The sequence below is a fragment of the Xenopus tropicalis genome, chromosome 2 (genome assembly GCF_000004195.4).
Source record: "Xenopus tropicalis strain Nigerian chromosome 2, UCB_Xtro_10.0, whole genome shotgun sequence".
Taxonomy (NCBI): domain Eukaryota; kingdom Metazoa; phylum Chordata; class Amphibia; order Anura; family Pipidae; genus Xenopus; species Xenopus tropicalis.
In genome coordinates this window covers 81187629-81215116 of record NC_030678.2, presented here as the reverse complement: position 1 = coordinate 81215116, position 27488 = coordinate 81187629, and the positions used below count along the sequence as shown (strand labels likewise).

Here is a 27488-nt window from a genome sequence, read left to right as displayed (position 1 = left end):
CTTTTGTGTTAACTTTTAGTATGTTATAGAATGCCCTATTTTTGGCAACTTTTGTTTCCATTTATACATTTTCACCTTCTTCTGACTCCAGCTTTTAGATGGGAGTCACTGACCACAGCAGTCAAACGATTTCCCTGTGAGGTTACAATTTCATTGTCGTCATTTTATTATTTTTCCAAACAGGTCATCTTGTAATAATAATCCTGTCTCATTCAACCCACTTCCTGGTTGCTAGGGTAAATTAGACCCTAGCAACCAAATTGCTGCTGAAATACTAAACTGGAGAGCTGTTGAACATAATGCAATAAAGACCAATTGCAAACTGCCACACATTAGCAATGTCTACATTATACTAAAATTTGATTTTAAAGGTGAACTACCCCTTTTAATATTTACAAATCAGCAGGAAAATTGGGTGCTTTGTATTTAATAGTGTGGGTTGCTTTATTGAACCCCACTCTAACCTCATTTGTTTTCTGGAATTCAACTCATTGCATGTGAAACTTTTGCACCCTGCAGCACTAGGCATTGGTTCATAGGTGCAAATGGTTTAAAGCCATTTTTGTCTGTGTGGTGGGATACCCTGGCTGCATGAAGTGGCGAGGGAGGGCTAGTATTTACATATTAGAAAGTAGGTCTGATCAAACCTTGTGCTACCTCTGGCATGGAAACTACAGTGGGATAAACCTACCAGAGCTGTAGTTGCCTTTTTTTCTTAAAAAATAATATATATACAGTGGATATAAAAAAAAAAAAGTCTACATAAAATTTCAGGTTCCTGTGCTGTACAAAAATGAGACAAAGATAAATCATTTCAGAACTTTTTCCACCTTTACTGTGACGTATAAACTGTACCACTCAGTTGAAAAACAAACTGAAATCTTTTAGGTGGAGGGAAGAAAACCAAAAAAAATAAAATAATGTGGTTGCATAAGTGTGCACACCCTCTTCTAACTGGGGATGTAGCTGTGTTCAGAATTAAGCAATTACATTCAAAATCATGTTAAATAGGAGTCGGCATACACCTGCCATCATTTAAAGTGCCTCTGATTAATCCCAAATAAAGTTCACCGCTCTAGTTGGTCTTTCCTTACATTTTTTAGTCGCATCCCACAGCAAAAACCATGGTCCACAGAGAGCTTCCAAAGCATCAGAGGGATCTCATTGTTAAAAGATATCAGTCAGGAGAAGGGTACAAAAGAATTTCCAAGGCATTAGATATACCATGGAACACAGTGAAGACGGTCATCATCAAGTGGAGAAAATAAGGCACAACAGTGACATTACCAAGAACTGGACGTCCCTCCAAAATTGATGAAAAGACAAGAAGAAAACTGGTCAGGGAGGCTACCAAGAGGCATACAGCAACATTAAAGGAGCTGCAGGAATATCTGGCAAGTACTGGCTGTGTGGTACATGTGACAACAATCTCCCATATTCTTCATATGTCTAGCCTATGGGGTAGAGTGGCAAGATGAAAGCCTTTGTTTTTCTTCATAAGAATTCAAGCCAGGCTACATTTTGCAAAAACACATCTGAAGTCTCCCAAAAGCATGTGGGAAAAGGTGTTATGGTCTAATAAAACCAAGGTTGAATTTTTTGGCCATAATTTAAAAAAGTTTGGTGCAAAAACAATACTGCACATCACCAAAAGAACACCATACCCACAGTGAAGCATGGTGGTGGCAGCATCATACTTTGGGGCTGTTTTTTCTTCAGCTGGAACTGGGGCCTTAGTTAAGATAGAGGGAATTATGAACAGTTCCAAATACCAGTCAATATTGGCACAAAACCTTCAGGCTCCTGCTAGAAAGCTGAACATGAGGAGGAACTTCATCTTTCAGCATGACAAAGACCCAAAGCATACATGCAAATCATCAAAGGAATGGCTTCACCGGAAGAAGATTAAAGTTTTGGAATGGCCCAGCGAGAGCCCAGACCTGAATCCGATTGAAAATCTGTGGGGTGATCTGAAAAGGGCTGTGCACAGGAGATGCCCTCGCAATCTGATTTGGAGTGTTTCTGCAAAGAAGAGTGTAGACTTTTTATATCCACTATGTATTTATGTAAGATATATTATATATTTAGACACATTTGTCAGACAAATGCAGTTTAAAAAAAATGAATATTTTAAAACTGCTTGGGAGTTTTCTTTGCTAAGCTTTTAATCTAGGTCAGCATACTGCTAATGAATAATGTTAAGTGCTCAGAATTCTGTAGTGATAGAAACAGTGGGTTTCAGACTCTCGGACCACAAAATACTCTTAATCCCATATGGAAAGACAAAAAAACCTAACCATTTTGGGGATTTCCAATCTAGGAGGCTAATCCATAAAATAGTGATAAGAACATGATACTACCGTGGCAATAAAATTACACACTGGGATGGTTTATCTCTCTGAGTAATGTTCAGAGCTGTGTTTCAAGTCCTTCAAGTTTCATAGTGAAAGCATATCCTGACATAAACATGCCTAGAGCTTTTTTTGTCATGAAGAAATTAGAGCAAAGGTTTTCAAGCTTTTGTTTTTTTTTTTTTTTTTTTTTACCCAAATCCCCCAACCCCTTCATTACTGCAAAACATTTAGTTAGCCCCCTTCAACTTATTAGTGTTGCCACCACTGCACAAAATACCAATGGCAAGGCTAGAGAGCATATCTGGGGCTTTATGTATTACTGGCTCCAGTCAAAGATGCTATTTTCAGGTTAGGTGGCAACCTATAGCCCCCAACACGTATTGTTTTGCTTTTTAAATTCCCTTCTAGACTGCCAGTTTCTACATTTCAACCTATTTTCTATTTATCTATTTATTTTTCTGTCTGCTGTGTAGGAAATGCAGAATGAAAACACTGAATAAGGAACTGGCTGAGTTGCACACAAGGATCGTTTATTGTTTATTTGCCTGTTAGTTTGTCACAGCTCTTCAACTCTAAATTTTCGCTACCTTTTATATAGAAAGTTGGGGGCAGTTTTGACACACTAGGTAGTCCTGCTTAATCAGGGATCATCTTTCTTGACTGAATTTTCATTGGTTAGCAGAAAGGATATAAATTGCAGCTTTTCTATATTATAGGGTTCCTAACTTTTTTTTTTTTTTTTTAAACCTGTGAGCAACATATAAATATAAAAAATTGGGAAGTAACACAAGCATGAGAAGCTTCTAGGTGGTGAATATAGATAAATGGAGGGCACTCACTTCAGTCATAAAAGTGTTTGGTGCAAAAACCCAAAAATTGTACCCCCATATAGGGTACCTAAGACAATAATTTCAAATAGAGTAAGGGTTTGCACACAGAAAACACAAGCACAGTGGTAGTATTAAAAAGTAGTAATCCTTTATATAATATACAGGGTTTAACAACAATCAATTTTAATTACAAACTTACAGAAAATAACACATAAAATTGTAATATAATACCACAAAAAAGTGCATAGGCAAAAAGAGACACACAGGTTATCTGATACACTTGCCATAGATGAGAATTGCCCCAACGTTTCGGCAAAGAACCTTTCTCGAGGGGAATCCAGATGCATAAGTTCATGTGGAAGATATAAATACCCTCTCTCTCATTAAATGCCAATTTTTCTCTCAACGAGCACCTGGCTTACTTCCGGGTACGTGACGTCACATATGCCGACGTAACTTCTGTAGGAACATTTTCCAGCAGAGTAATGCGGCCTTTTCGTGTAATTTAGCGTATGCGCACACAGTTTCATGCATGCGCATATAGGCGTATTATATCACGCACATAGCAGGTTCTGTTGGCATATTAACCAAACTCATATCATAGCAACCAACAAGTTCCCCTTATTCAGGAAAAACATCATTACACTTTTTTTTCCCCCACTTTATATACAAAGTGAAAACTGAACATGTTTAGAAGAAATGGGTAAACTTCCCTCCACCCACCCAAGCAGCCACATTCCTCTGTTCTAACATGCTGTCGCTTTGGGCTGGTTTAGATGATTTGCTTTGCACAGAGCATTCACCTATTGTGTAGCTATTGTACACAGTTGCCCTGATTGCTGTTGGCACTAAGGCTAAAATTCCACTTGTTCGTTTGTGTCTCTAAAATATATTGAAACAGGTTTAAAATTTAATAGAATAAAATAATAAAAAAAAAAGTTTGACTGCAGAGGTGCACAAGGCAGCACAGGTATGGGACCCGTTATCCAGAATGCTTGGGACCTGGGTATTCCGAATAAGGGGTCTTTCCGTAATTCAGAACTCCTACCTTAAGTCTACTAAAAAGTTATTTAAACAGTAAATTAACCCAATAGGATTGTTTTGGGTTTGGATTAATTATATCTTAGCTGGGATCAAGTACAATGTACTGTTTTATTACAGGTTAAAAGGACATTAAAAATGTGAATTATTTGATTAAAATGGACTCTATGGGAGATGGCCTTTCTATAATTCAGAACTTTCTGGATAATGGGTTTCCGGTTAAGGGGTACTTCTTGCACCTAGGCATCTGTTTAAAATTCCCCTGATGTCCTTTTTTAGCTTCTCCTTTTGCTTAAAAACAGTCTAAAGCTTGGGTACACATACACATTGTAACAAATAAAATACATGTTTAGCATTGCAATCCCTGTTGGTGCAGGTGACATGTAGTAGTCATCTTCTTGGTTGGAGTAGGGAGGAGACAGCAGTTTTAAGGCACTTGTATGAGCAGGCAATACTGTGTCAAATTCTGGGTGATAGCAGCTCTAATACAGCAGGGGCTACTAACATGGGAGGATTTATCTGGCCACAGAGAATAGAAAAGGACATACAAACAACGCTTTTAATATAAGTTATATATATTTATATTATACAAATAACTCAAACCATTACAAATTTGTAATGAATATATATTGCTAAGGTTCTTAGAATTTAGCTTTCTTTTATTAGGCAAAAAATGTCTGGGTTGACCAGACCTTTAAAGTGGGCCTGTCACCCAGACATAAAAAGCTGAATAATAAAAGTCCTTTTCAAGTTAAACATGAAACCCAAATTCATTTTTTTAAATAACCCATCCATAACCTTTATAAAGACATTTAAAAATCCCAGCTGTCAATCATATATTGCCTGCCTCGCCTCTATGCCTTAGGCATAAATACCTTTAGCTTTCCATGCAGCACTTCCTAGATATTACTGCACTTCACACTTTTCCCCTCCCTCCACATCACCTAATTATGTAGCCAGTGCATGGGTATGGGCATCGGGTCCTCCAACAAGATTTTGGTGTGATGCAAAGCTTGCCTTACTAACAGTGTCCACAAAATGGCAGCTGCCTGCTTGCTGTGGTTGATTAGTTCCAAGACTGAAGGCAACAAGATTTATACTATCCGTATAGTGTAAATAAGGTTTACTTTGTTTGACTAGCATGATAGAAAAGAATTTGGAATTTTTTCTTAGGGTGACAGGTCCCCTTTAAGGCCAGATATCAGCAAGGCGAGCTGTTGGGGAAAGTCCCATAAACACTGGCCAAGTTTCCAACTCTCTCTATATAGCCATCTTTTAATCCACTCTTAAAGCTTAAAGGCTTAAAGTGATACTGACACTAAAAAACGACTCCTCAAAATATGAATGTACATAAAAAGTTGCCTATAGGTCACGTTGATTGATTTTCGCTGAGAGATTTGCTTTTGTAAATAATTACTTGAAGTTCCTAAACCTGACTGTTTTGCCAACCTGACTGTCCCTTCTTAGCCTGTCAGTTATAGCTTCTAATGCTAACGGCCTCCTGCTGGACATATATGGCAGCCTCTTATAGGGGAACATGGGGGATCAGACAGGTAATATAAAAGCATTGGGCAAATACTTTTATGGCAAAAATGAAGGTCATGCCAAGAAAATGTTTTGATTTCTGGTGTCAGTATCTCTTTAATGACTCAGGAGCTAGATGCCTTCACTGGCTTTTTTTTTTTTTTTAACGCTATGTTTTTAATACAAAATGTTTTTCCGTCTAGCCATTGAGATACTGGCTGCATGGCAACCATAATATGCAGGCTCTTCTCTAAAACTTTTAACAGCAGCACAAGTTAATCGCATTTTTGTAGTAGATACTGCCGTTTGTGCACTGTGGGCTAATGATCTCCTGTCACCCCCCCCCCCCCAACGAAGGTTAGGTTATGGCTAAAGCTAAATATGGGTTCTCAAAACCATATTAAGTCATGCATTTCACAGTAATTGTCATCTTATTATTTAATACCATTGCACTTTGTAACTGAATAAATATTGCCCAGTGCTGTGAAATCACATGTATTCTGGGAGAATTCAGTCAGTGGAGGCATGCCTTGTGTGGTTTCACTTTAACTGATCTCTGGGTGGAGTTTAGACTCTAATGATTAGCACAACCGTTTTGTAGTTTTTACCAGGAAGGAAATTTGACCTTTCTGTATTAACACTGTTCTGCTCCTCTGCACGCAGTGAGTATTTTTCCGTTTCTCTTTTTTTTATTTTATTTTGTAACTGATAAAATACACCGGGTTCTGATATTTATCGTTTTACACTTGTACTTTTTTCAGTTTTAATTTTCCAAGTAGCTAACTATAGTTACAGTTGCTAGTTATCGGCACAAGCACGATTAAATGTGGGTTCTTGTGCTCAAAGCAGGATTTTTGTTAAATCAGACAAGTTTAAAAATGTTTAAACTATATTTTTTTCTTTTATATCTATTTAGCTATAACTGACAAATGTTTGGTTTATTAGCATAAGAACAACTTCCTGAAACGTGTCTTATCTCTGATATGTGGGTCAGATGTGTATTCTCGCACCCAGATTTTTGTTTGTGTTTTAATTTCATGGTTTACATGCAGCTTTTTTTTTTTTGCCCTTATTGTTAATGCCTTTTGTGTTCATACAAAACTGACAGATCAAAGTCTGCAAGGGTCATGTTTGCTCTGTGTAGATTTTTACTTGGAAATTGTTCCCTTCCACCACTCACATTCCCCCTCCTACTCATTGACTATAATCTCATATAGCCTGTGGGTGCATGCATCAGGCCCTTCTAACTGCTGCATACCTGATATTTAGGGACAATGTAAAGCTTAGTGACAACTTCCACAAAATGGCACCTGCATGCTTACTAGGATTATGTAGTCTAAAGATTTAAGCAAACTATGTTTGAATAATTTGTTTATTGCAAGTAATGCAATAAACAGGGTGTGAGGATTTTAATTTATTTTCTAGTGTAAATAGTTCCATTTTATAGTGAACCCAAAAGTGCTGATTCTTACAACTTATTTAACTACCTAGATGCTGGGCTAAATTAAACCTTTGAAGCATAATGGGCACCTATGCAGGACAGTCAGGAGAGGATGCCATCGATATGAATGTGGTTTGTGCCCAACTGGATTTCCAGATCTACCCAGTTTTTATCCAGATATGTCGGGGAGGCAGTCAGGGAGTAACTATAAAGGTGCAGATATAATGACTCTCTGAATGGGCTGAAATAACTGTTTACATCTGCCCATGTATGGCCAGCTTAAGTTAGGTTGCTTGTACTCTACAATAACCTGTAAACTCTTCTGTGTAAACCTTGACAGAGTTGTTGCTAGGTGTGGGGAGGGGGGAAGTAATCTAATTATACTTCCGTGTGCAAGTTTTTCTTGCTCTTTACCTTATATTACTTATGTTTTTAGGCACACATACAAACTTTATTTGGGTTTTGTCTTTTGTTTCCCCAGACCTGACGGCTTGGGTTAAAAATGTCAAAAAACAAGTCAAAGTCCAGGTCAATATCTTCCCGCTCCATGTCCAGATCACGCTCCCGATCCTTCTCAAAGTCTCGTTCCCGTTCAAGGTCTCTGTCACACTCGAGAAAACGCAGACACAGGTAAGAATCCATAACTGATTTTAATTTTCTGCAGAATTTCTAACCATTTGCTCCAAGGCTGCAGTTGCAATTTTGAAAGACCCTTGTGTAACTCCTTCCACTGTTCCCTGTAAGCTATGCACTCATGCACAAAGATTGAGTTAGTTATAAACAAATAATGACATCTTTAAGATAATTTCTTTTCTCTGTAATAACAAAACAGTTGCTTGTGATTGATCCCAACTAAGCTGCATGAATCCAATCCTATTGGGATTTTTTAGTTTTTAAATAATTTTCATCCGATTTAAGGTAGGGAGATCTAAATTACATAAATATCCCTTATCCGGAAATCCCCAGCTCCTAAGCATTCCAGATAATAAATCCTACATTTGTCATACAGGCTGTTGGGGCCTACATTTTTAATTTTGTGATTTGTTTTCTGAAAAGACAAGCACAACATTGGTTTCAAAGGGATCAACACCCAAAACATTTTTTGCACAATGAAAGAAAATGTAATTTTAAACAAATTTTCCCCATACACATGTATTGCATGGCTTTTTTTTTTTTTTTTTTTGCATGATAAAACTTTGCAATACACCAACATATTTAAAGATCCCTTTTGGGTTTACAGAGTATTTTTGAACTTATCACTTTATCTTTCAAAAATTGTTGAACCATGGCCAACTCTTATTTTACTGAATAACAAATCAGACACATTTGACAGTTTTCTTCTGTTATATTTTTAATTCAAGGAACTGAAACACTTAAGTTTATATTTACGGTTAAAAAAAACATTTTCAGATATGTTACAAAGACAGATAAAGTTATACAAATCTAAAAAACAATTAGGAAGTTGGTATAAAACAAGCCTTTGTATGCCCCAGTGGTAATAGTGTTTGCCTTATCATGATTTGGAAGCTACATTCAATTACCCAGAAGCTGTTCATTTTCTATGCCTGAAGTAAGGGTGAACTATATCAAGAGGTCTGAGTAAAACGGTCATACACACAAAGATTTTTCTGTCCCTAACAACCAATTGCAGTCCGATTTGAGAAATCTGTCAAATTATCGTAAGGTTAGTGGGCACTGAACAATTGTACATCTAGTGATTTTTCTTCCGATGTCGGTTAGAAAATCCGTCTGGCAGGTTTGACATTTTTTTACAATAAAATGTTTCCATTGTCCAGTTGTTTAGAGGACCAAGAAGGTAGTTTTTCTAACTTCAACTAGACTAAATTGCTTGAAATGCTTTGTTTTTGTTGAATGATAAATTGTATTTTTAAACAATCGTTTTGGGATAAGCTTGGTCCTACGCTAACAAATAACAGGTATTCTTGTTTCTTGAAATGATCCAGAATAAATAACAGTAAAAAGGAACAGTTCAGTGTAAAAATGAAACTGGGTAAAACAGACTGCGCAAAATAAAATATATTTCTAAAATAGTTAGGCAAAAATTTAATCTATGAAGGCTGGAGTGTGCAGATGTGTAACATAATAGCCGGAACACTACATCCTCCTTTACCGCTCTCTAAGCTGTTAGCAGTCAGTAACCAATCCGTGACTTGAGGGCGGGGGGGCACATGGGACATAAATGTTCAGTTAATTTGTGAGCATGCAGGTCAGATTCAACAGCAAACTAGCTGAAACTGACTGCTAACAGCTTAGAAAGCTGTAAAGTAGGAAGCAGATTTCTGGCTATTATTTTAGACATCTGCCCACTCCGGCCTTCATAGATTACATTTTTGCCTAACTATATTTAAAACTTTTTTTTTTCTTTTTTTTTTTTTTTTTTTCCTAGTTTCATTTTTACACTGAACTGTTCATTTAATATATACAGTGTAAGGTCCTGCTTACCCACTTTTATTCTTATTTTACACAGTTCTATGTGGATAGGGTTAATCTTTTGCATTTTCTGTGAGATGAAAAATAAAACCCCCCACTGAGAGGGTTGTAAATTATAATTAAGCCCATTAGGCAGAGGCCCATTCCCTTGCTTTTTTAGCCTGCCATTTGTGACAAGTGATTTAAATTGATAGTTCTTTTCCCATGAGGTGTTAGTGCTCCTCTCCAAGCAACCCAACTCCTCCTTATCTGGATTTGGCTGCCACTTCTGTTGAGGCGCTGGTTACACACTTGTGGCATTTCCCTTTTTTTTTTTTCTTCTTTTTTTTTTCTTCTTTTTTTTTGCCAGAAGTTGCTAAAATCCTTGTGCACTGGAGTTTTTAAAATGCTATACATTTGCACGTATGTTGCTCTCCAAATGGAAGATTATCTTTGTTTGTTCTGTGGAAATTGGTAGTTGAAATCTTATATTCCCCTGGGGACTGTGAAAAAAGCTGTTCTCTCTTGGGTTTATATCTGAACAACCTTGTGGCAGCTTACAACAGTAGTGTAGTACCCTCCAGCAGGCCAGCTTTGCAGCTCCGTGCATCTCAAATGCTAGTGCTAAACCTAATAAAATGAAATCGAAGAAGAAGAGGTAAGGAGATTGGAAATTCCAGCTGCTATATTTAATTTTAGTTGTTGCCAAATACATTCTGCAGACAAGTGACTTTTTTTATGGTGTATATTTAGATTTCTCTTTTTCTTAAATCTAAATATGTTCAAATTAAGCTTCATCTTTGTAATGGTTCTAAACACATTTTATACCAAATGTAATATGTTTATATTAGAGCTTACATTCTAAATTCTTAACAAGGGTCCTCTTTACCGCCTGCACTTATCAGTATTTGTATGTCTATGTACATCCTTCTGTTAGATGGCAGTGTGGAATATGTTGGCAATTTTTAAATACTTGTTGATGATCTTGCAGGAAAGACAACAAGCCATTTGTTTTAACCCAAAGACAGATGCATTAGGGGCAGAGTTGATATCTTAAAACAGATTCTAGAACCAAGTATGCATTTTTTTTTTTATTATTTTTTTTTTTTTAATGCCCAATCCGTTTTAGTCAGTTGATCAGTTTAACAATGTTTCAGATGCTGGTGTGAGTAAGTTTGTTAGGGTGTACTGTATCTTAATTGAATCTACATCAAAGACTCAATTCTGTCTTGGCTTTGCTGTCATTTTCATTACCCAGTAGAACTGGGTCCTTTTGCCCAATTCAGTATCACTACCAGTGCATGTTGAATAGCTACACTACATTCAAAAACAGAGGAAAGACAAAATACCCCTAAAAGCTCAAAGTATGTAAACAAAATGTGAATGAATTTAACTGTCTACCTGTGAAGTTAGCACATTTTTGCAGTACTGAATGTAATATTTTTTATTTATTTATGATAGTAATTTACTTCATGGACTGGACTCCTATGTTGCCTATTGTTTGCTGCTTAGATAGGAACTGTAGTCATGATGTACTGGCCCTAGGTACAGGCTGCTATAGCAAGCCAATATTATGCCTTTTCCTAGTTTATGGTCATTTCACATATTTTTAAATGAAATTTGAATAGTATGTAGGAGAAACACAGGTGATACTTAGACTGCACACACATCTGTTTTAGTTATCTGTTTATACTCTACAGTAGAAGCGTCTTCTTTGGGGGGGGGGGCTAAGCTTCCATAACACTTAATTTTTTAGTTTAGCTGCATCAGGGGTCCCCAATCTTAATTTTGAGCCACAGTCAAATGTAAAGATACTTGAGGAGCAACATAAGCATCATAAAAGTTAATGGAAGTGCCAAATAAGGGCTAAAATTGGCTGTTTGGTAGCCTTGAATTATTCACTTATGCTAATTTGGAAATGGATTCTGTTTTGAGATGGCCTTCCCATATTTTGGAGCTTTGTGGATAATGGGATTACAGATATGTGTTTTGGGTTCGGCCACCCTTATATCATAAGGCGATTATGGCTCTGTTTTTAAGCTGAGCTATTAAAGTTCTACTTATATCAGAAGACTGGCTGCTTTTCTGTTTTTTTTTTTATTTCCCGATAACTGATCCTATACCTGTACTAGACACACACTTATTTCAAATAAGCTAACCAACTTTGCTTGGAAAATAGTGCATTGCTATTTCTGTCTTTATTACTATATGAACAGCAGTCTATGCCTCCTCACATTTTCAAAAAGGCATACTGCTTGCAACCCAAGTAAAAATGTTCGTACCTATCTCGTGTAGTAATTATTATGTATGTTCAAGTTAATAGAGTAAGATTCAGCACATTGCTGAGAATAGTTATATATTCTGTTTGCAATTTCATTTACTCTGGGAATATTTCACATGACCAACTTATTAATTTATTGATTTTTTTTTTTTTTTGTAATTACCTATTACTAGCAGCAAGTAACAGCTGCACAAACACATTTTAAAATGAATGAATCACAAAAAAATCAATGATTACCAGTTACAAGTTCTGGGAATAGTAATGTCTACATTGTACTAGAAGTTAATCTCATGGTATATATAATATAAAGAAACAGTACAGTTTTTAAAATATTGGTGAAACTGGGGCGATACATACAGGTTTAGGCACAAAGGGAAAGCACCCTTCCTTGGTATGTAATCATTTTAATTGGCCCATATTAAATGTAAATCTCAAACTGCCAGTACGGGCATTGCCGTATTTTTGCATTGTGACTACTTTCCTCCTTAAGAGACAGAAAAAACGAGTTGGGTATATGGTGATTCTATAATGTATGCTATTGATTTTCAAGCAGACATCACTGCTTCTTTATAATAGAATAAGCGTTCTGAGGCAACTTTAGCAACAGCATTTTTAGCATTATTAACAGGTAACCATTTGGTGCAACAATATGCCAACTACTCCTCCTGTATATTTTCAGATATACAGAAAAGAATTAGGGGTGCATCGGATCCGTAACAAGAGTATGAATCTTCCACAAGTTGTTGGGATTTTTTTTTTTTTTTTTTTTTTATCCTGAACTGAATCTAAAACCTGAATTGCAAATTCAAATTTGTATTGCATCATCTGGGCTGTTTTTTTTTTTTTTTTTTATTTCCTCAACGCTCATCAGAATTCTGCAGCAGCCATGTCTTGTATGCACACAGCAACTTGCCAGTGCCAAGATATATTTTTGGTCAGTTATATGGGTATTAGCATTTTCCTGCACAGATATAGCCTAATCAGTTTGTGTAGATCGCTCTAAGGACTTGTCTTGTTTGTACTGTTGAAATAATGTACGATTCTCAGAAAAGGAGAACCAGGAAGCTAACCTACCATTGGGACTAGTCAGTATAAAATACCAACGTGGCATCTTTCTGTGTTCACATACAGTGCCAGTGCCACCTACTGGATAAAGCATTGCATTACAGCTTTTAGCTTTTTAACCTTTGCTGCACATAAAATGTTTGACTCCAGTTGTGCTACTTACCCCATATCCTATTTCTAGAAATTCAATTTGATGATTCCTGGCCCCTGATCAATATGCAAAAACATTTCTAGAAACATGCTGTTAAAGGTTGTTACTCTTATAGGAAAGCTGACTTTGTTTTGTTTGAAATTCTTGAATTAAGTAGTCTGTTTTGTTTTATCCAGTTCTAGGTCTCGCTCAAGATCTTACTCTCCTAGTTATAACAGAGAGCGGAATCACCCTAGAGTTTACCAAAACCGGGATTTCCGTGGCCACAACAGAGGATACCGGAGGCCATACTATTTTAGAGGCCGAGGAAGAGGGTTTTACCCGAGAGGCCAGCATAACCGTGGGGGGTATGGAAACTATCGCCCTAACTGGCAGAATTACAACCGTCAACCCTACAGCCCACGCAGAGGTCGATCTCGATCCCGCTCACCAAAGCGGAGATCTGGATCTCCAAGGTCACGGAGTCGTTCCAGGAATTCAGACAAATCCTCCTCAGATCGATCAAGGTCTTCTTCATCAAGATCTTCTTCCAACCATAGCAGGGTGGAAGTTTCTAAGCGCAAGTCTAAGAAGGAGAAAAAAAGTCATTCCAAGGACCAGAGAGGGTCTGCACAGGCTGTAGATGATGACTCAAAAGAACAGTCTGGATCTGGAGGACCAGACACAAGCAGCAAAACAGAGGGGTCCAAGGCATGGCAAGATATGGAAGCTTATGATACAAGCCCAGTTCCACAAGATAGCCCTGCAGAGCGTGCCCCAACAGTCAAAAGCTCTGTCCAGTCTGTGGTGGTTAGGCGTTGCTCACCAAGACCTAGCCCTGTACAGAAGCCCAGTCCACCCTCCCCTTCTGTCCTGCAGGGCAGTGGAGCATATAGGGCTTCTTCTCGCCAGAGTCCTTTTGATCATAGTTTGAGCCCCCCACGAAAGAGTCCTCTTACTAAGAGCCCACCATTGGGTGCTTTATATGGTAATCAAAAGGAAGAGGGCAGGTCTGGAGAGATGTCAGCACCAATAGGAACAGGTTATAAAAGGTAAGCTGCATTGTCAAGAAGCTTCCTTGCACTTATTTTAATTGAAAAATAGTTAATACTTAAATATTATTGAGATGCTTTTGCCAAACATTGCTTTATCTGTTAATAGGCATACATTTCTTTGTCTCAGAAATAAATTTAAGGAGTTTAGGGTAGCATGTTATCAAATAATTCTCTGATCTCTTTGGACTTTTTTTTTTTTTTTTTTTTTTTTTTTAAATTCTATTTCTAGCCTTTTCCTAAAAGTTTAGGACATAGTATTTGCCTTTTGGCTCTCAGATAACTTCCTAAAGCTATATCTTGGATCCAAAAGCCTGAGCATCCAGTTAGTTTGGTAGAGAAATTATTATTGTGTTGTAATGCATACTTCCCAATTTATTTACAGTCCCAAAGAATAACTGTGCCAGAAGGCAAGTATATAGATACAAGGTGACATGCTTCACAAAGTTAGCTCAAAAATAACTAGTAGCTAGATATTACATGTAATACTGTATAAACTGTTGTATCTCTTAAAAGGACAACTCCAAAAATTCACAAATGCTTATCCAGAGGGATAAAGTACTAGGAAAGCCCCCTTGGTGGCATCACCAGTATTCCAGTGTGTGTTAGGCATTTATTTTTTCCAATTTAGAACCTACGGCAACCTTTTATAGACTGATCACATGGAGTGCTACGAACAGGATTATGAGCAGCACAATAGCAATTGAATTGCAAACTTAAATATTTTAAATGCTTTTGAGCTTAAAAAAATGGCATGACAACATGACCCCTATGGCAGGCATGAGTCTTCCAGTATAGCACCTGGCACCATAAGGTTTTAAGCTCCCCTCAGCATTTTGCAGTGCTTGGAAGAGGAACATACAGGTTCAGATGTTATAAGACATTGAGCACATAGATTTTCACTGTGAAAAGACAGCTATACCTCAGGGCTGATACACAATACCCTGTTAGTTGTTGTAGTTAATCTGTTCTTAAGGTGGCCATAAGGACTATAAGGTCCACACTTTTGATGATGTTGCCAAACGAGTGGATCTTTCCATTGATTTGCCCACCTAAGGCAATCTGATTGTTTGCCCCTTTAAGCAAAACAATAAAATTACAGTGATGGGAATAGGATCTTTCAGAGCTAGGACCGCATCAGTGAGCTGATGCTGTCTCTGATAAGTCAGAGAAAATCAAGCATGCCTGGTCAATTTTAGGCCAGATATTCATTGGGGGTGCCTATACCCAGACAAATAAGCTGCTGAAGGACCCAAATCAGCACATTAAATCTGCTCATGTATGACCACCTTTAGTCATATTTTGCCTTTAAGGGCTATAAGACGTATTAGTCTTAGCTACTTATGCTGGGGATTGCTGTCTGCCCCCTCCTGTGTACTACAGTTCAATAAGCGGCCTGTGAATAAGGCCTAAAATGTATTTGTTTTCACCATGAAAATTGCAAGGAATATTTGGATTCAATTCCAAACTTGTGCACTGTAAATTGTACAAGTTGTATATTTCTCAGGGTGCCACAGCCATGTGACCTGTGCTTATAAACTTTAATCACACTTTACTGCTGACCTGCAGGTTGGAGTGATATCACCCCCCTCCCTTTCCCCCCAGCAGCCGATCAGCAGAACAGTAGGAAGGAAGCAAGATAGCCGCTCCCTGTAGATATTGGAATAGCACTCAATAGTAAGATATCAAAGTCCGGCTTGGGACTCCTCCAGTTACATGGGAGTAGGAGAAACAGGTTATCTGAAAGCATTTCCAATGTGTAGCGCTTTCTGAAAGCTCAGACTCTGGCACAATGCACTGAGATTGCCGCCTACACACCAATATTACAACTAAAAAAAATAAATTTGTTCAATAATTAAATGTTAAATGGCAGAGTAAATTATTTCCTATGAAATAGAAAGTACACCAATAAAATCATGACAATCTCTTTAACTGGGTTATTTCAGTATAGCTGTTAAAATAATAAAAATATTCACTCCCCTTAACATACTTTAACTGTTACTAGTGTTTACACAATATCTTTGAGAAAAACCCATAAATAAGTTGCATTTATGACTGATTATTATGTTATTTTCCAGTTGTCGCTAGACCTTCTTGTTTATTATTTGAAATAGAAAATAGTTGCTTATACAAGCAATTTCTAACCGGAAGATTTTCGCTATATCTTGTGAACGAATGGTACTTTTGAAGAAGACAACTTAAATTGTTAATGTTTTAAAGCTAAAAACAAGGGAAGAAAAAATATAAACTGATTTATTCAAGGAAACCATTGATATGATCTCTAAGAGGCCTACAAGCTGTAATTACAGCTAATATTTTCTGTGCTTTTTAACACTATTTTTGTTAAACATTTTTGTTTTTCATTTTTGTTCACAGTATGCAGGCAATTTTTAAATCCTCTAGGAGACTTGCATCAAACTGTTGAAGTATTTTTTGCCCACTGGGGCTTTGTTTTCCAGTCTCTGTTCTTTTAAAGACAAACTCTTCGCAGCAGTGGATTTATGATCTTAAAATGCAGACAAAATAAGTTAAGATTAAAAGCAAAATCAAAATTGCCGTTCTGCCAAACACAGGTTGGTAAAGTGACTGCAATAGTTTGGATAAAGGCCTTATTTCTCTATCAGATCCAAAGATAAGTTAGGACAATTGATGGTAAGTAGTTCTGCTTTTTATTGCACCCTGGCAGAAATCGCAAATGTCCATTGACCATCTTGAAAGCAGCAGTTTGATCACTAAAAAGGTTATATTGAGCTGTTTTCTAAAGCAAACATTGAAAGTCATTCATGCATTATTAGAAAGACATGTCTATTCTAATTCTCAAGTTTATTTTATTGGTTAAATATTGTCAGTTTATCTGCAGTGGAACAGGAATTAAAAGTGGGATGATATGGTTCTAGCAACATTACAAGGTTTATCTATATAGAACCGAGGTTTACTTTTAGTAAGGGTATTTATAAGCTTTAAGCTCACTTCAGCTTATGACCTTTCAACAGAAATTCCTTCAGATAATCTCATTATTTATATGTATGTTTAATTCTGTCACTAGAATAGGTTTTTTTTTTTCTTCTCCTGCAAAGCCCCCTCTCCCCAGGTATATTCAAGTGTAAATACTTTTAAAGTAAGGCAAGTGCCTTTGTTTCAATAAACACAATAATTACAGAATTTTAATACTAAAATTATTTGATCAATTCCCACAGACCATAGATATTTTTATTTTATTTCTTAGGTTTATGGAAGAACAGAAAAATAAGGCTGCTGAACTAGAGAAAGAAAATAAAGAAAAGGAAAAGCTGTCTAGTTTGGAGAGAATGAAGGATCGTAACAGTCCTACAGATTTTGCAATGAACGAGCTAGAGAAGGCTTATCGGAAAAGCCAGTCCCCAAAACGTTTCAAAATGCGAGAGGGATTGGAGAAGTTGAAACTGGCAGAGCTGCGTTTCGCCAAAGAGGAAGTGGAACAGGAGAAGAAAGGTCGCTCCAGAAAGGATTCAGACAGTGACTCCAAAAACCAAGACCCATATGACCCTGCCAAATGGGAAGAGTTGTCCTTCATACCATCTGCTAAAGAAAAACGCAGGAAATCGGAAGATATGGATGATGATCCTTATATGGAAAGACCCAAAAAGGAAGATAAGGCATCAAAGAAAGGGGAATCTGCTCATAAAGGCTTTCTCCCAGAAAAGAATTTCAAGGTGACCGGTTTTAAGTCTGTAAAGGAGAGGAGTGAGTCACCTCCAGTCATAAAGCCTGCTGAAGTTAGGGACAAGGAGAAAATGTCTGCTAAGGAAGAACTGGCATTCACAAAATCAACTTTCTGTATAAGTCGGGAAGCTGGTCCTAGTGTCCGACTTGATTCCTTTGATGAAGATCTTGCACGGTAAGATGCTAAAATGTGTGCCTGGTACTATTAGATTTATGCATTTTCACGTTTGTTTTTTTTCCTTGTTAATTTTTGTCTGCATTGTCTTATACACACACATAAACTAAGGGAATTTAAAAGTGGTTTTGACCATTTCATTTGCTTTACTGCAAGAAACCTCAGGTGGGCTTCTCACTTAAGATATTGGACTTGTCTTGACGGAGTTTCTGTATCTGGGCAAATTTGTCCTGTCTGTAAAAGATCCCCATGGTTTTTCTTTCATGCTATACTAAATAGGAGTGAAATGAAAGCCATACTGGCACAACTACTGGCAGAAGCATTTTTGGGTGGCAATTGCCATATTTCATTGTTCATTGACCTATTTTGTCAGTGAGCCTTATATGACGGAAACTTATTATTTTTGCTTATTTGCAAAATGTATAATGGAATGCTGCAAGAATCTAATTTTGCTCAATGGCTGTGTGAGAGGCTATTCTGAAATATCTACTTAATGGAGACTTGTACTGTGAAGTGTTCTTTGATCACAACTTTCTTTTGCTTCTAATAACTTGCAGCCCAAGTGGAGTACTGGCCCAAGAGCGAAAGCTGTCCCGTGATCTAGTTCACAGCAACAAAAAGGATCAGGAGTTCAAGTCTATTTTTCAGCATATTCAGTCTGCACAGCCTCAGCGCAGCCCTTCTGAACTGTTTGCTCAGCATATTGTTACCATCGTGCATCATGTAAAAGGTAAAGTATGCTATAAACACACAAGTGATCTTGACTGTATATCAAACAATGCATCTGCCACATTTGCAAGTCACAGTAAGTTTTTATACTGGGGCATCAGTGGAGTTCATACGTAAGTTGCATACATTTCTTTAAAATGTAAGTTTTTGCATAAGTTATGTAAATTGCGTTAAAGAGGCCAAGTGATCTTGCTGTGGGGCCGAATAGTCCATGTTGGACACCTTTATATTCAGTAAAGAGCTCCCTATATAAACAGCTTACGTTAATAACCTCTATATAATAAGCAGTTCATATAAATAGTTAAAGTTAATATGCTTATAAGTCAGTCGATTTATTGGGGAGCAGGGGAATTTTATTTGTGGTCAGTGGAGTTTGCCCCTTCCTGCAAATCAAGCTTCCCTGCATTGTCTTAAACTTGAGAAGCAAGTTTTTAGGTAATATCCCCTTTCACCCCCTGAATAGTGGCCATTTTGATACCATACCTATAATAAGTGACCAGCACACCTAAGCAAACTTGCATACGTAGACCAATGACCCGGAGAGCACACTGTATCTTAATGCTTCATAGTAGTGTTTTGATTTGTGGAGATATCACCACAAATTAAAAATACTACTATGAAGCATTAAGATACAGTGTGCTCTCTGGGTCATTAGTCTAGTCTATGTATTTACAACTGTTTACAGCAGGCACAGGGTCTGTAGCCTGTTGAGAAGCACTTACTATTCGAGAATATGCAATTTAGGGACTGACTTGCTAAACTTGCAAACAGTTCTAAATACATTTTTGGACTTGCTGATTTGATTCAGTCTATATCTTTGTTGCATAAATTAATAAAACTGATGTTTAGTTGAATGGTATGACTATTTGAACATTTAAAGGAGAACTAAACCGTTATAAAATCTCATTTTTAGCCATATTCATTTTATCGGGTCCCCAACCATTCACCTGTGAGCAACATTGATATGTAAAAAGAGTTGGGGAGCAACACGAGTATGAAATATGTTCCTGGGGTGTCAAATAAGGGCTGATTGGCTGTTTGGTAGCACCTATGTGGACTGGCAGCATACAGGAGGCTCTGTTTGGTAGTACATATGGCTTTTGTGAAACCACAACGTGCCCCCCAGCCAGGAATTTAAGAATGGGCACCTACTTTGACCCACTGGGAGCAATATCCAAGGGGTTGGGGAGCAACATGTTGTTCATGAGCCACTGGTTGGGGATAACTGTTTTATATACTGAACTTAATGTACCAGCATAAAGATACAGCATATCAATAGCAGCCATGCTCCAACACTTCAGACTTGTCACAGGGGCTCCCCACCCCTCACATGCTCAGTGTGCTTTGGGCAGCTGTTGAGAAGCTAAGCATAGGGGTTGTCCCAAATTATTAAGTAGAAAATGAGGTTCGCCTGTGATATAAGCTGATGTTACAGGGCTAATTATTACATTCTGATGCCAATTACACTGGTTTCTGAGCTGCCATGTAGTAATTGTGTGTATTAATTACTAATCAGCTTTATACTGTGACATTTATGTTCTTTGTATACAGTATATTATGAGTTGGTCCCTAAGCTCAGTAACTGGCAGCAACATAGAGCATGTGCAGTGAATCGGCAGAAAAGAAGATGGGGAGCTAATGGGGACATCTTTGGGAGCACAGATCTTCCCTGCTAAAGGGCTGTGGTTGCCTGGGGCTGATACAGATGACTAAAACATAATGTACAATATTTCTAGCCTACTTTAGTTTAAAGAAGAACTAAAGCCTTTTTTTTTTTTTTTTGTTTATGTTCGGCATCTCACAGAGCACCATTTTGGTCCATCTACCATGACACTGAGTGAACGTTTCACTAAATACCTTAAAAGAGCAAAAGATCAGGAATCTTCGAAGAGCAAAAAGAGTCCTGAAATTCACAGGTACAGATAAACCGTAAAACTAATATGCTATGCTATTTTTGTCTTTTTTTCGAAATTCAGATTTTAGTAGTAAAGATAAACCAGTTCATGCACCTGTGCCTTTCATGAGAATGCATTTCATTTTCCAGTTGACTGCACTAATAGCCACTATAGCCGTGGTTCTCAACTTTCCTAATGCCGCAACCCTTTAATCCTCATGTTATGACCCCCAACCATAAAATTATTCCTAAGGCCATCGGAAATATGTGTTTTTTCCGATGGTCTTATGCGACCCCTGTGAAAGGGTCGTTCTACCCCTAAAGGGGTCCTGACCCACAGGTTGAGAACCGCTGCACTATAGTATCAAGAAACTGGGATAAGCATAAACTGTACAATATGGCAAATTGGCATAGCTTACTGAAGTGTATATGAAGTGTTGAAACTTTTTTGCATCTTTCAATTTAAACTGTTTTTATCTTGCCCATTGTAGGAGAATCGATATTTCTCCCAGTGCTTTTAGAAAACATGGATTTTTGCATGAAGAAGCTAAGCACTCTAAGGAATCAGGACACAAGGTAAGCATATTCTCTTATGCCTTCAAACACCAGTCATGTAAAATAAGAATAAAGTGGGTGTTATCTTTAAGACATGCTTCTCTTGCTCTCTACTTAAGTTTGTGTTTTTCTTTTAAGGATGTGCAATATTTCTAAAAAAATGATCTGCAAAGTGTTAAATTTTTAATAAAACAATCTATATATCAACAACCTTTGTGAAGTGGTTTAGGATATGGTTAAAATGAAATCACTCCAAAGTCTATTGTGGTTGAACTTGAAACACAAAGAGGATATTTGGAACCAAAATCTCCATTGATGAGCAAGTCATCCTTATGTATGTTTGGGTTCTGCTTGTAAGTATCCCACTCTATTGTATACCAGACTCATTGTGTTTGACTACCAGTTGCATGTATTCTTTTAAAAAAAAAAAAGAGGATTGAATTTGCACATTCTGTTTAACCAACTGAATGCAAATGAATCACCATGAATCCTCAATGTGCAGTAAAGCTACCTACTTTTGTTCTTCTGTAGAACATGGGACCTGTAAACTTTTTCTTTCCAGTCCATGTGAAAGGGCCCTCACTGGCTGCACGTAGGCCCAGGATCCACTGGTTGTTTACTTACAGGTCTGGGTGGTTTTGGATCTTCCCATTGTCTGAGTCAAAGGTCTCACTCATTCTGGAGGATCAGTCCCCTTTTCCCCATATGTAATAAAGGGCACTAGGTATGCTGATTGGTGGTTCTGGGTTATTGCACCTGGGCAAACTTGGTACCTTTTAATACATAACCCCATTAGCGTGACTTAGCCTAAAGCTGCACTTTAATTTGGCAGTATATATTATTGCTGATTGTGTTTGTGTTATAGATGTTTGTGTATATATCTACTGGCATTTTTTTTTTAAAATAATTCTGCTCATGCTTAGTATGAGGAGAAACAGAAGAAAACTAATTATGGCTTTATGGTTTAAATCATTGAATACAATTTTCAGATGAAATTTCACCTTGATTTAACACTAAAGTCCTTGATTATCTGAATACAGTATGTTTAAAACGGACTGTTTTGAAGGGAGTTTTGGAGTCTGTTAACAGATCATTGGATTATTTTACTAAACAGAAAGATAGATTACTGTATGGTTTTGTGGAAAAGAGAGAAATTGTTTGTCATTTAAACCTGCTTGCAGTCTGTAGTAGGATTAATGATCCGTTGTTAGATCTAAGTGCTACTCATTGCTGTTCAAAGAAATCAAGCACGTTAAGACATGGGCACATTTATTTGCTTTTGTAATTTGTCTATACACTTTCCTGATCGACACATTTTTATACAAGAATTTCCTATTGCGTATCTTATGACAGTTCAATTTTACATCTTCTCTTAAACCACCATTTTGTGACGTACTACATGAACTCTTGGAACTCCTGACAAATGAGCAAAAGTAGGGAAAAATATAGGTTGTAACTAAGAATGCAGTAGGTAAACTTCCCTGTTAAATGGCATTTTGGGATAACCTGTTTTATATAAATAAAGCATTTTATTAAAACTATATCTAGGTGACATGGGAACAGTTAATAAAATACATTTTTGTACATAGTCAGACTTGGTTTTAAATATGTTTTAGGGTTTTTAGTGCTTTAAGTATTGTGTTTTACAAAACTGCCTGTGTACTTTACTAAAATATCCTGGCATTCACAATGGTAGCAATGCCTTAATATTTGCAATGAGAGTTAAAAAACAAACAAAAAAAGCATTTTCATTGGACCCAGTGTTTTAATATGCTGTGTAATATATGAATTACAAAAATCGTTGCGGTGCTGTTAAGGAACATGGAATTTTACAGGTTATACCTACACAAAAAGTCCAACTTAATTTTGCTTTCTCTTACATCAGGGAGACAGCAAATATAGAGATGAGCCCTCAGATCTACGGCAAGATATCGAACGACGTAAAAAACACAAGGACAAAGACTCCAAGCGTGATCACTCCAGAGACTCAGGAGATTCTAGGGATTCAAGTCGCTCCAGGGAGAGGTCACCCGAAAAAACAGAAAAGTCCAGGAAATCATCTAAAAAGCATAAGTATGATGACATTTGATGTTGCTCAGAGTGCTGCACCTTCGCCCATATTACTTCTGTATCTTAAATGCTTTCATTTAGGAACATTGCTTTTTTCATCTATAGATGTATATTCTGTTTGCTTTCCTCCTATTGACTTTGCTTTCCAAGCACAAGGTAAAGGGGGCTCATATGTATAACGCAAACTACAGAACCTGCAGTAAATATCTATTTTTATATGACATTTTAAATAAATTGTATTGTGCGTTCAGATACATGCTTTGGGCAAATTATTCTGCAGGTTGTATGTTTTGGCTTTTATTTTTTGCCTTTTAGTTTCTATAAATTACTGATAATTTTGCCTAATCTAAAATGCATTTCTTATTAAAAATAGAAATTGTTATTCTGTCAAAAGGAAGAGAGCATCTGGAAACCTTAAAACTCCATTTTATATCAAATTCTTCTTTAAACAGGAAGCACAGGAAAGTGCGTGAGCGTTCTCGCTCTTCTTCTTCCTCCTCTCATTCCTCTCATTCTTTGCGAGCACCTGGAAATGAGGAGTACCCTGCAGAGAGTGAGGAAAAAGAGGAGGGTTCTGGAAGCTTTGACAAGTCACGCTTGGCTAACAAAGACTTTCAAGGAACCAGTGAGAGAGGACGAGCCCGGGGAAACTTAGTAAGTAAAATGTACTTGGTGGGTTAAATCTCAAGATATATTTTTGTAATGGCTGTTTGTGGGGCTTGTATGCTAAGTAGCCTAGCAGAACTACATATGAAAATATCTCAATACTTTATAATTTAATGACTGTGCTCAAAAAAAAAGTGAAAAAATGTTGCAGCAAAATCACTTCACATTCACTTCAAAGTGCTTTGCAAATTTTTTTGCCGTTAATGTTTTAGAGAAAACAGATGTTAGAGGCTTCAGTCAGTACCTCCCAACTATATACAAATCTGTCCAGTGCTTCATTAGACTGGTAGCCTCTTGGTCACCCCAAAACACATGCTGCTCCTTATACACTTTAAATGGTGGAAATACATGCACCGGTGTTCAGCTATTCAGTAGTAGATCTAAGGGGTCAGGTTTTTATCAGTAGTGGGTTGAATTTGGCTGCAGCAAAAAAGCCACACTTGAACATTTTTCATGTAGTAAATGAATGATGTAATTTAAAACTTATTCACATTTAGGGCATCCAGACTGGGAAGAAAAAAAAGCTGTGGGCTAAATGTTATCTGTATTTTATTTACTTATTTTTAGGTGTGTCATTTCAAACTTTACATTTGGTTACATTTCTCTTCTGTCTGTATAGTGTAACTTTATAAATGCTTCCATAAATACTTGAGTTTTTATAACCCACAAAATAGGCAGTTTGATATTTTGCTTTCAGCCGAAGTAAGAAAAGTACATAAATGTACAGAATGCTGTTTCGGATTAGATATATTTTTTTTTCCCATCATCTTTTATATTTGACTTATGCATATGTGCATGCTAAGTGCTTCAATGGTTGATTTAAATCAGAACACTGTGGCCACAGAAACTGCACATTCAAATGATGTACTGGGATATCACTGCTTCTTTATTCTTAAACATTGTTCCTGGCCCTGTAGCAATACCGAGCACGGGGAACAAGGCCATGGGGCAGAGGTGCTTTTCCCGGGAACAACAATAACAACAATAATGACTTCCAGAAACGCAACAGAGATGAGGAATGGGATCCAGAGTACACACCTAAAAGCAAGAAATATTACCTGGTATGTGGGCACCCCAGCACCTTTTTAAAAAAAAAAAAAAAAAAAAAAAAAAATTTGTGGTAGCTGTAGATTTCATCTAGCTTAGTATTTTGCATTTAATAAAAGGAGAAACCATATCCCTTTGTGTCTCTGCAGCAATATGTTTATGGGCTTTGCAGTGCGTATACTTCACATGTGACACCCTGAGCCTTTAGGAGTGCATCCAGGAGACCTTAAACTTCACACCCTCTTATAGAAGGGTATTGGAGTATTTTCATGTGCCGTTTATTTCATGTGGTCAACAGTGCTGAATATAGCTGTAACCATTTAGCATTTTTATTAGATATGCTGACATTGGGTGGACGTATATATTAATAATAATAAAAAGCCAACCAGTTGAAGTGTTGCCATTTTGCTTTTTATAGCAGCATGTTCATTTTCAGGTTCGGTGGTAAACAAAGAGGAATGCAAAATGTGGAGGTTGAGTTCTTCTACCAGGCGACCATGCATTTCAGTGACTGTCAGTATCTACTCCCTCCCCGACCTGATCCATTCTCATCTCTCTGCAGCACGACGACCGGGAAGGTGAGAACGAGGAGAAATGGGTGAACCGTGGGAGAGGCCGTGCCAACTTCGCCCGTGGAAGGGGCAGATTCTTGTTTCGTAAGCCAGGCACCAGCCCAAAATGGGCCCATGACAAGTTCAGTGGGGAGGAGGGAGAGATAGAAGAAGATGAGAGTGGAGCCGAAAACAAGGATGAAAAGGGCAATATCATGTCTACTGCAGAGTAGCCAGATTTGCACTTCTAAGTTTTCAGAAAGATATCAGGACATCAATTTTTCCTCAAAGTACCGTGATCTTGATAGTTAATGTCCTGTGCAGCAGCCATTTTGTTTCAATTAGGCAGAAGCTGCATTTCAAAAATCTGTTTTATATTTCCATCCTGCCTTCCCTCTGAATTTGTTGTCTCCTTTCCCTGTATAGTAAGTCTCTAATCTAATGATACCACCTTTCATATTAAGAGTTCCAGTTTTGTGTGCAACTTGCCACTACACCTGCCTGCAAACCATTTGATTTAATATTTCTGTTGGACTGTTAGAGTTAATGTGCAGAGTTCCCCCTCATCTTAATTTTTGGTGTATTTTCTTTTTTTTTATCTGTACTTGTTTTAAGCTTATGTAGTAATGCTGGTTACTATATGTAAGGTATGATTTTAGAAAAACAATTCCTGAAGCCTTATATCTTTCATTGGGGAAGAAACGCTTTGAAATAAAACGTTATATGGGCCTATATATTACTTTTATTTTGTCTCGGGGCGGGTTGCTTTAACAAGCATCTTAATGTGAGTTGCCTGTTCTAGTGGTGAATTCTGTTTTCAAACTGTCAAGGTTTTAATATATCTGACATTCTGCTTTCATATGGCAAGAGGTTTCGGTAGTTAAACCAAAAAGGTCTATAAAAAAGTAACTGTTTCAGTAATTAACACATCCACTGTTAAATAACATATATCACTTTTGGGTAATGTGAATACACAAAGAATGACTTTTACTACAAAATTAGTATTTATCTGCCTAATTTTATTTTCACTTAATTAGTACAGACGGTACCCTATAGATGTCATTTTTAATAGTTTATTGAATGGTGGTTGAGTCATGGAATAAGAAGATCAGAGGCAAGAATACCATCAATCACAACGCTTGCCAGTGACCATATTGGGGAATGCTTCAAGGTGCTCTTAGTCTTTCATTGTTGCTCAAAAACATGTCAGTGAAAAGTGTCACCCAGGCTAATTTCAGTTTGTTTGTTCCACTGAGGGAACACATCAAATAGTGCGTGTATGCAGCCTTTGACTTTCATAGCAAATCCCTGCACAGATTTGGAAACCTATTGACTTCATCTACCAGAATACATCACTTCAACATGAAACAAGCTGAGGAAATGGTGGAATGACCCCTCCTCTTAAAGGAACAGTAACACAAAAAAATTGTTTTAAAGTAATTAAAATATAATTTACTGTTGCCTGTTGCCCTGAACTGGTAAAATTTGGCGTGCTTGCTAAAGAAACACTACTATGGCTTATCTAAACAACGCTGCTGTGTAGCCATGGGGCAGCAATTCAGGCTTGGGGGGAAAAAAAAGAAGAGGCACAGGTCACATAGCAGATAAAATTATAAGCTCTGTAGACTAAAATGGGGTTTTATTTGTTATATGCTAAGTAACCTGTGCCTTTTTTCCTTTGAATGGCTGCCCACGTAGCTATACAGCAGCCTATATACCTATACACTATAGTAGTCTTTTAGAAGCAAACACACCAGTTGCACCAGTGCAGGGCCGCTGTGCATTATACTGTAATTACTTTTATACACTTTCATTTTTTGGTGTTCCTTTAAGGTGGGAGAGGAAACAGTCTGTGTGAGGTAGGAGCAGACCATCATGTTAAATATTACATTTTTTTTTTTTTTTTACACATAAACGCAACTGAATAAATCTTATCTGAAATAAAGGGGCA

General features: G+C 37.3%; 1 protein-coding gene across 7 annotated transcripts in view; it reads left to right on the top strand.

The window, feature by feature from the left end:
• The window catches only part of thrap3 (thyroid hormone receptor associated protein 3), a 37670-nt gene extending 11399 nt beyond the window's left edge, over positions 1 to 26271 (top strand). Inside the window, exons 4-14 of one of the 7 annotated variants that reach the window (XM_012956632.2) lie at positions 7672 to 7820; positions 13294 to 14148; positions 17375 to 18025; positions 18583 to 18755; positions 20559 to 20670; positions 21140 to 21224; positions 23089 to 23276; positions 23726 to 23927; positions 24857 to 25000; positions 25423 to 25459; positions 25549 to 26271. In XM_012956632.2, coding sequence (XP_012812086.2) covers positions 7693 to 7820; positions 13294 to 14148; positions 17375 to 18025; positions 18583 to 18755; positions 20559 to 20670; positions 21140 to 21224; positions 23089 to 23276; positions 23726 to 23927; positions 24857 to 25000; positions 25423 to 25434 — 2550 coding nt within the window. In that variant the 5' untranslated portion in view covers positions 7672 to 7692 and the 3' untranslated portion in view covers positions 25435 to 25459; positions 25549 to 26271. 7 annotated transcript variants of the gene reach the window in all.
• The last annotated feature ends 1217 nt before the right edge of the window (positions 26272 to 27488 follow it).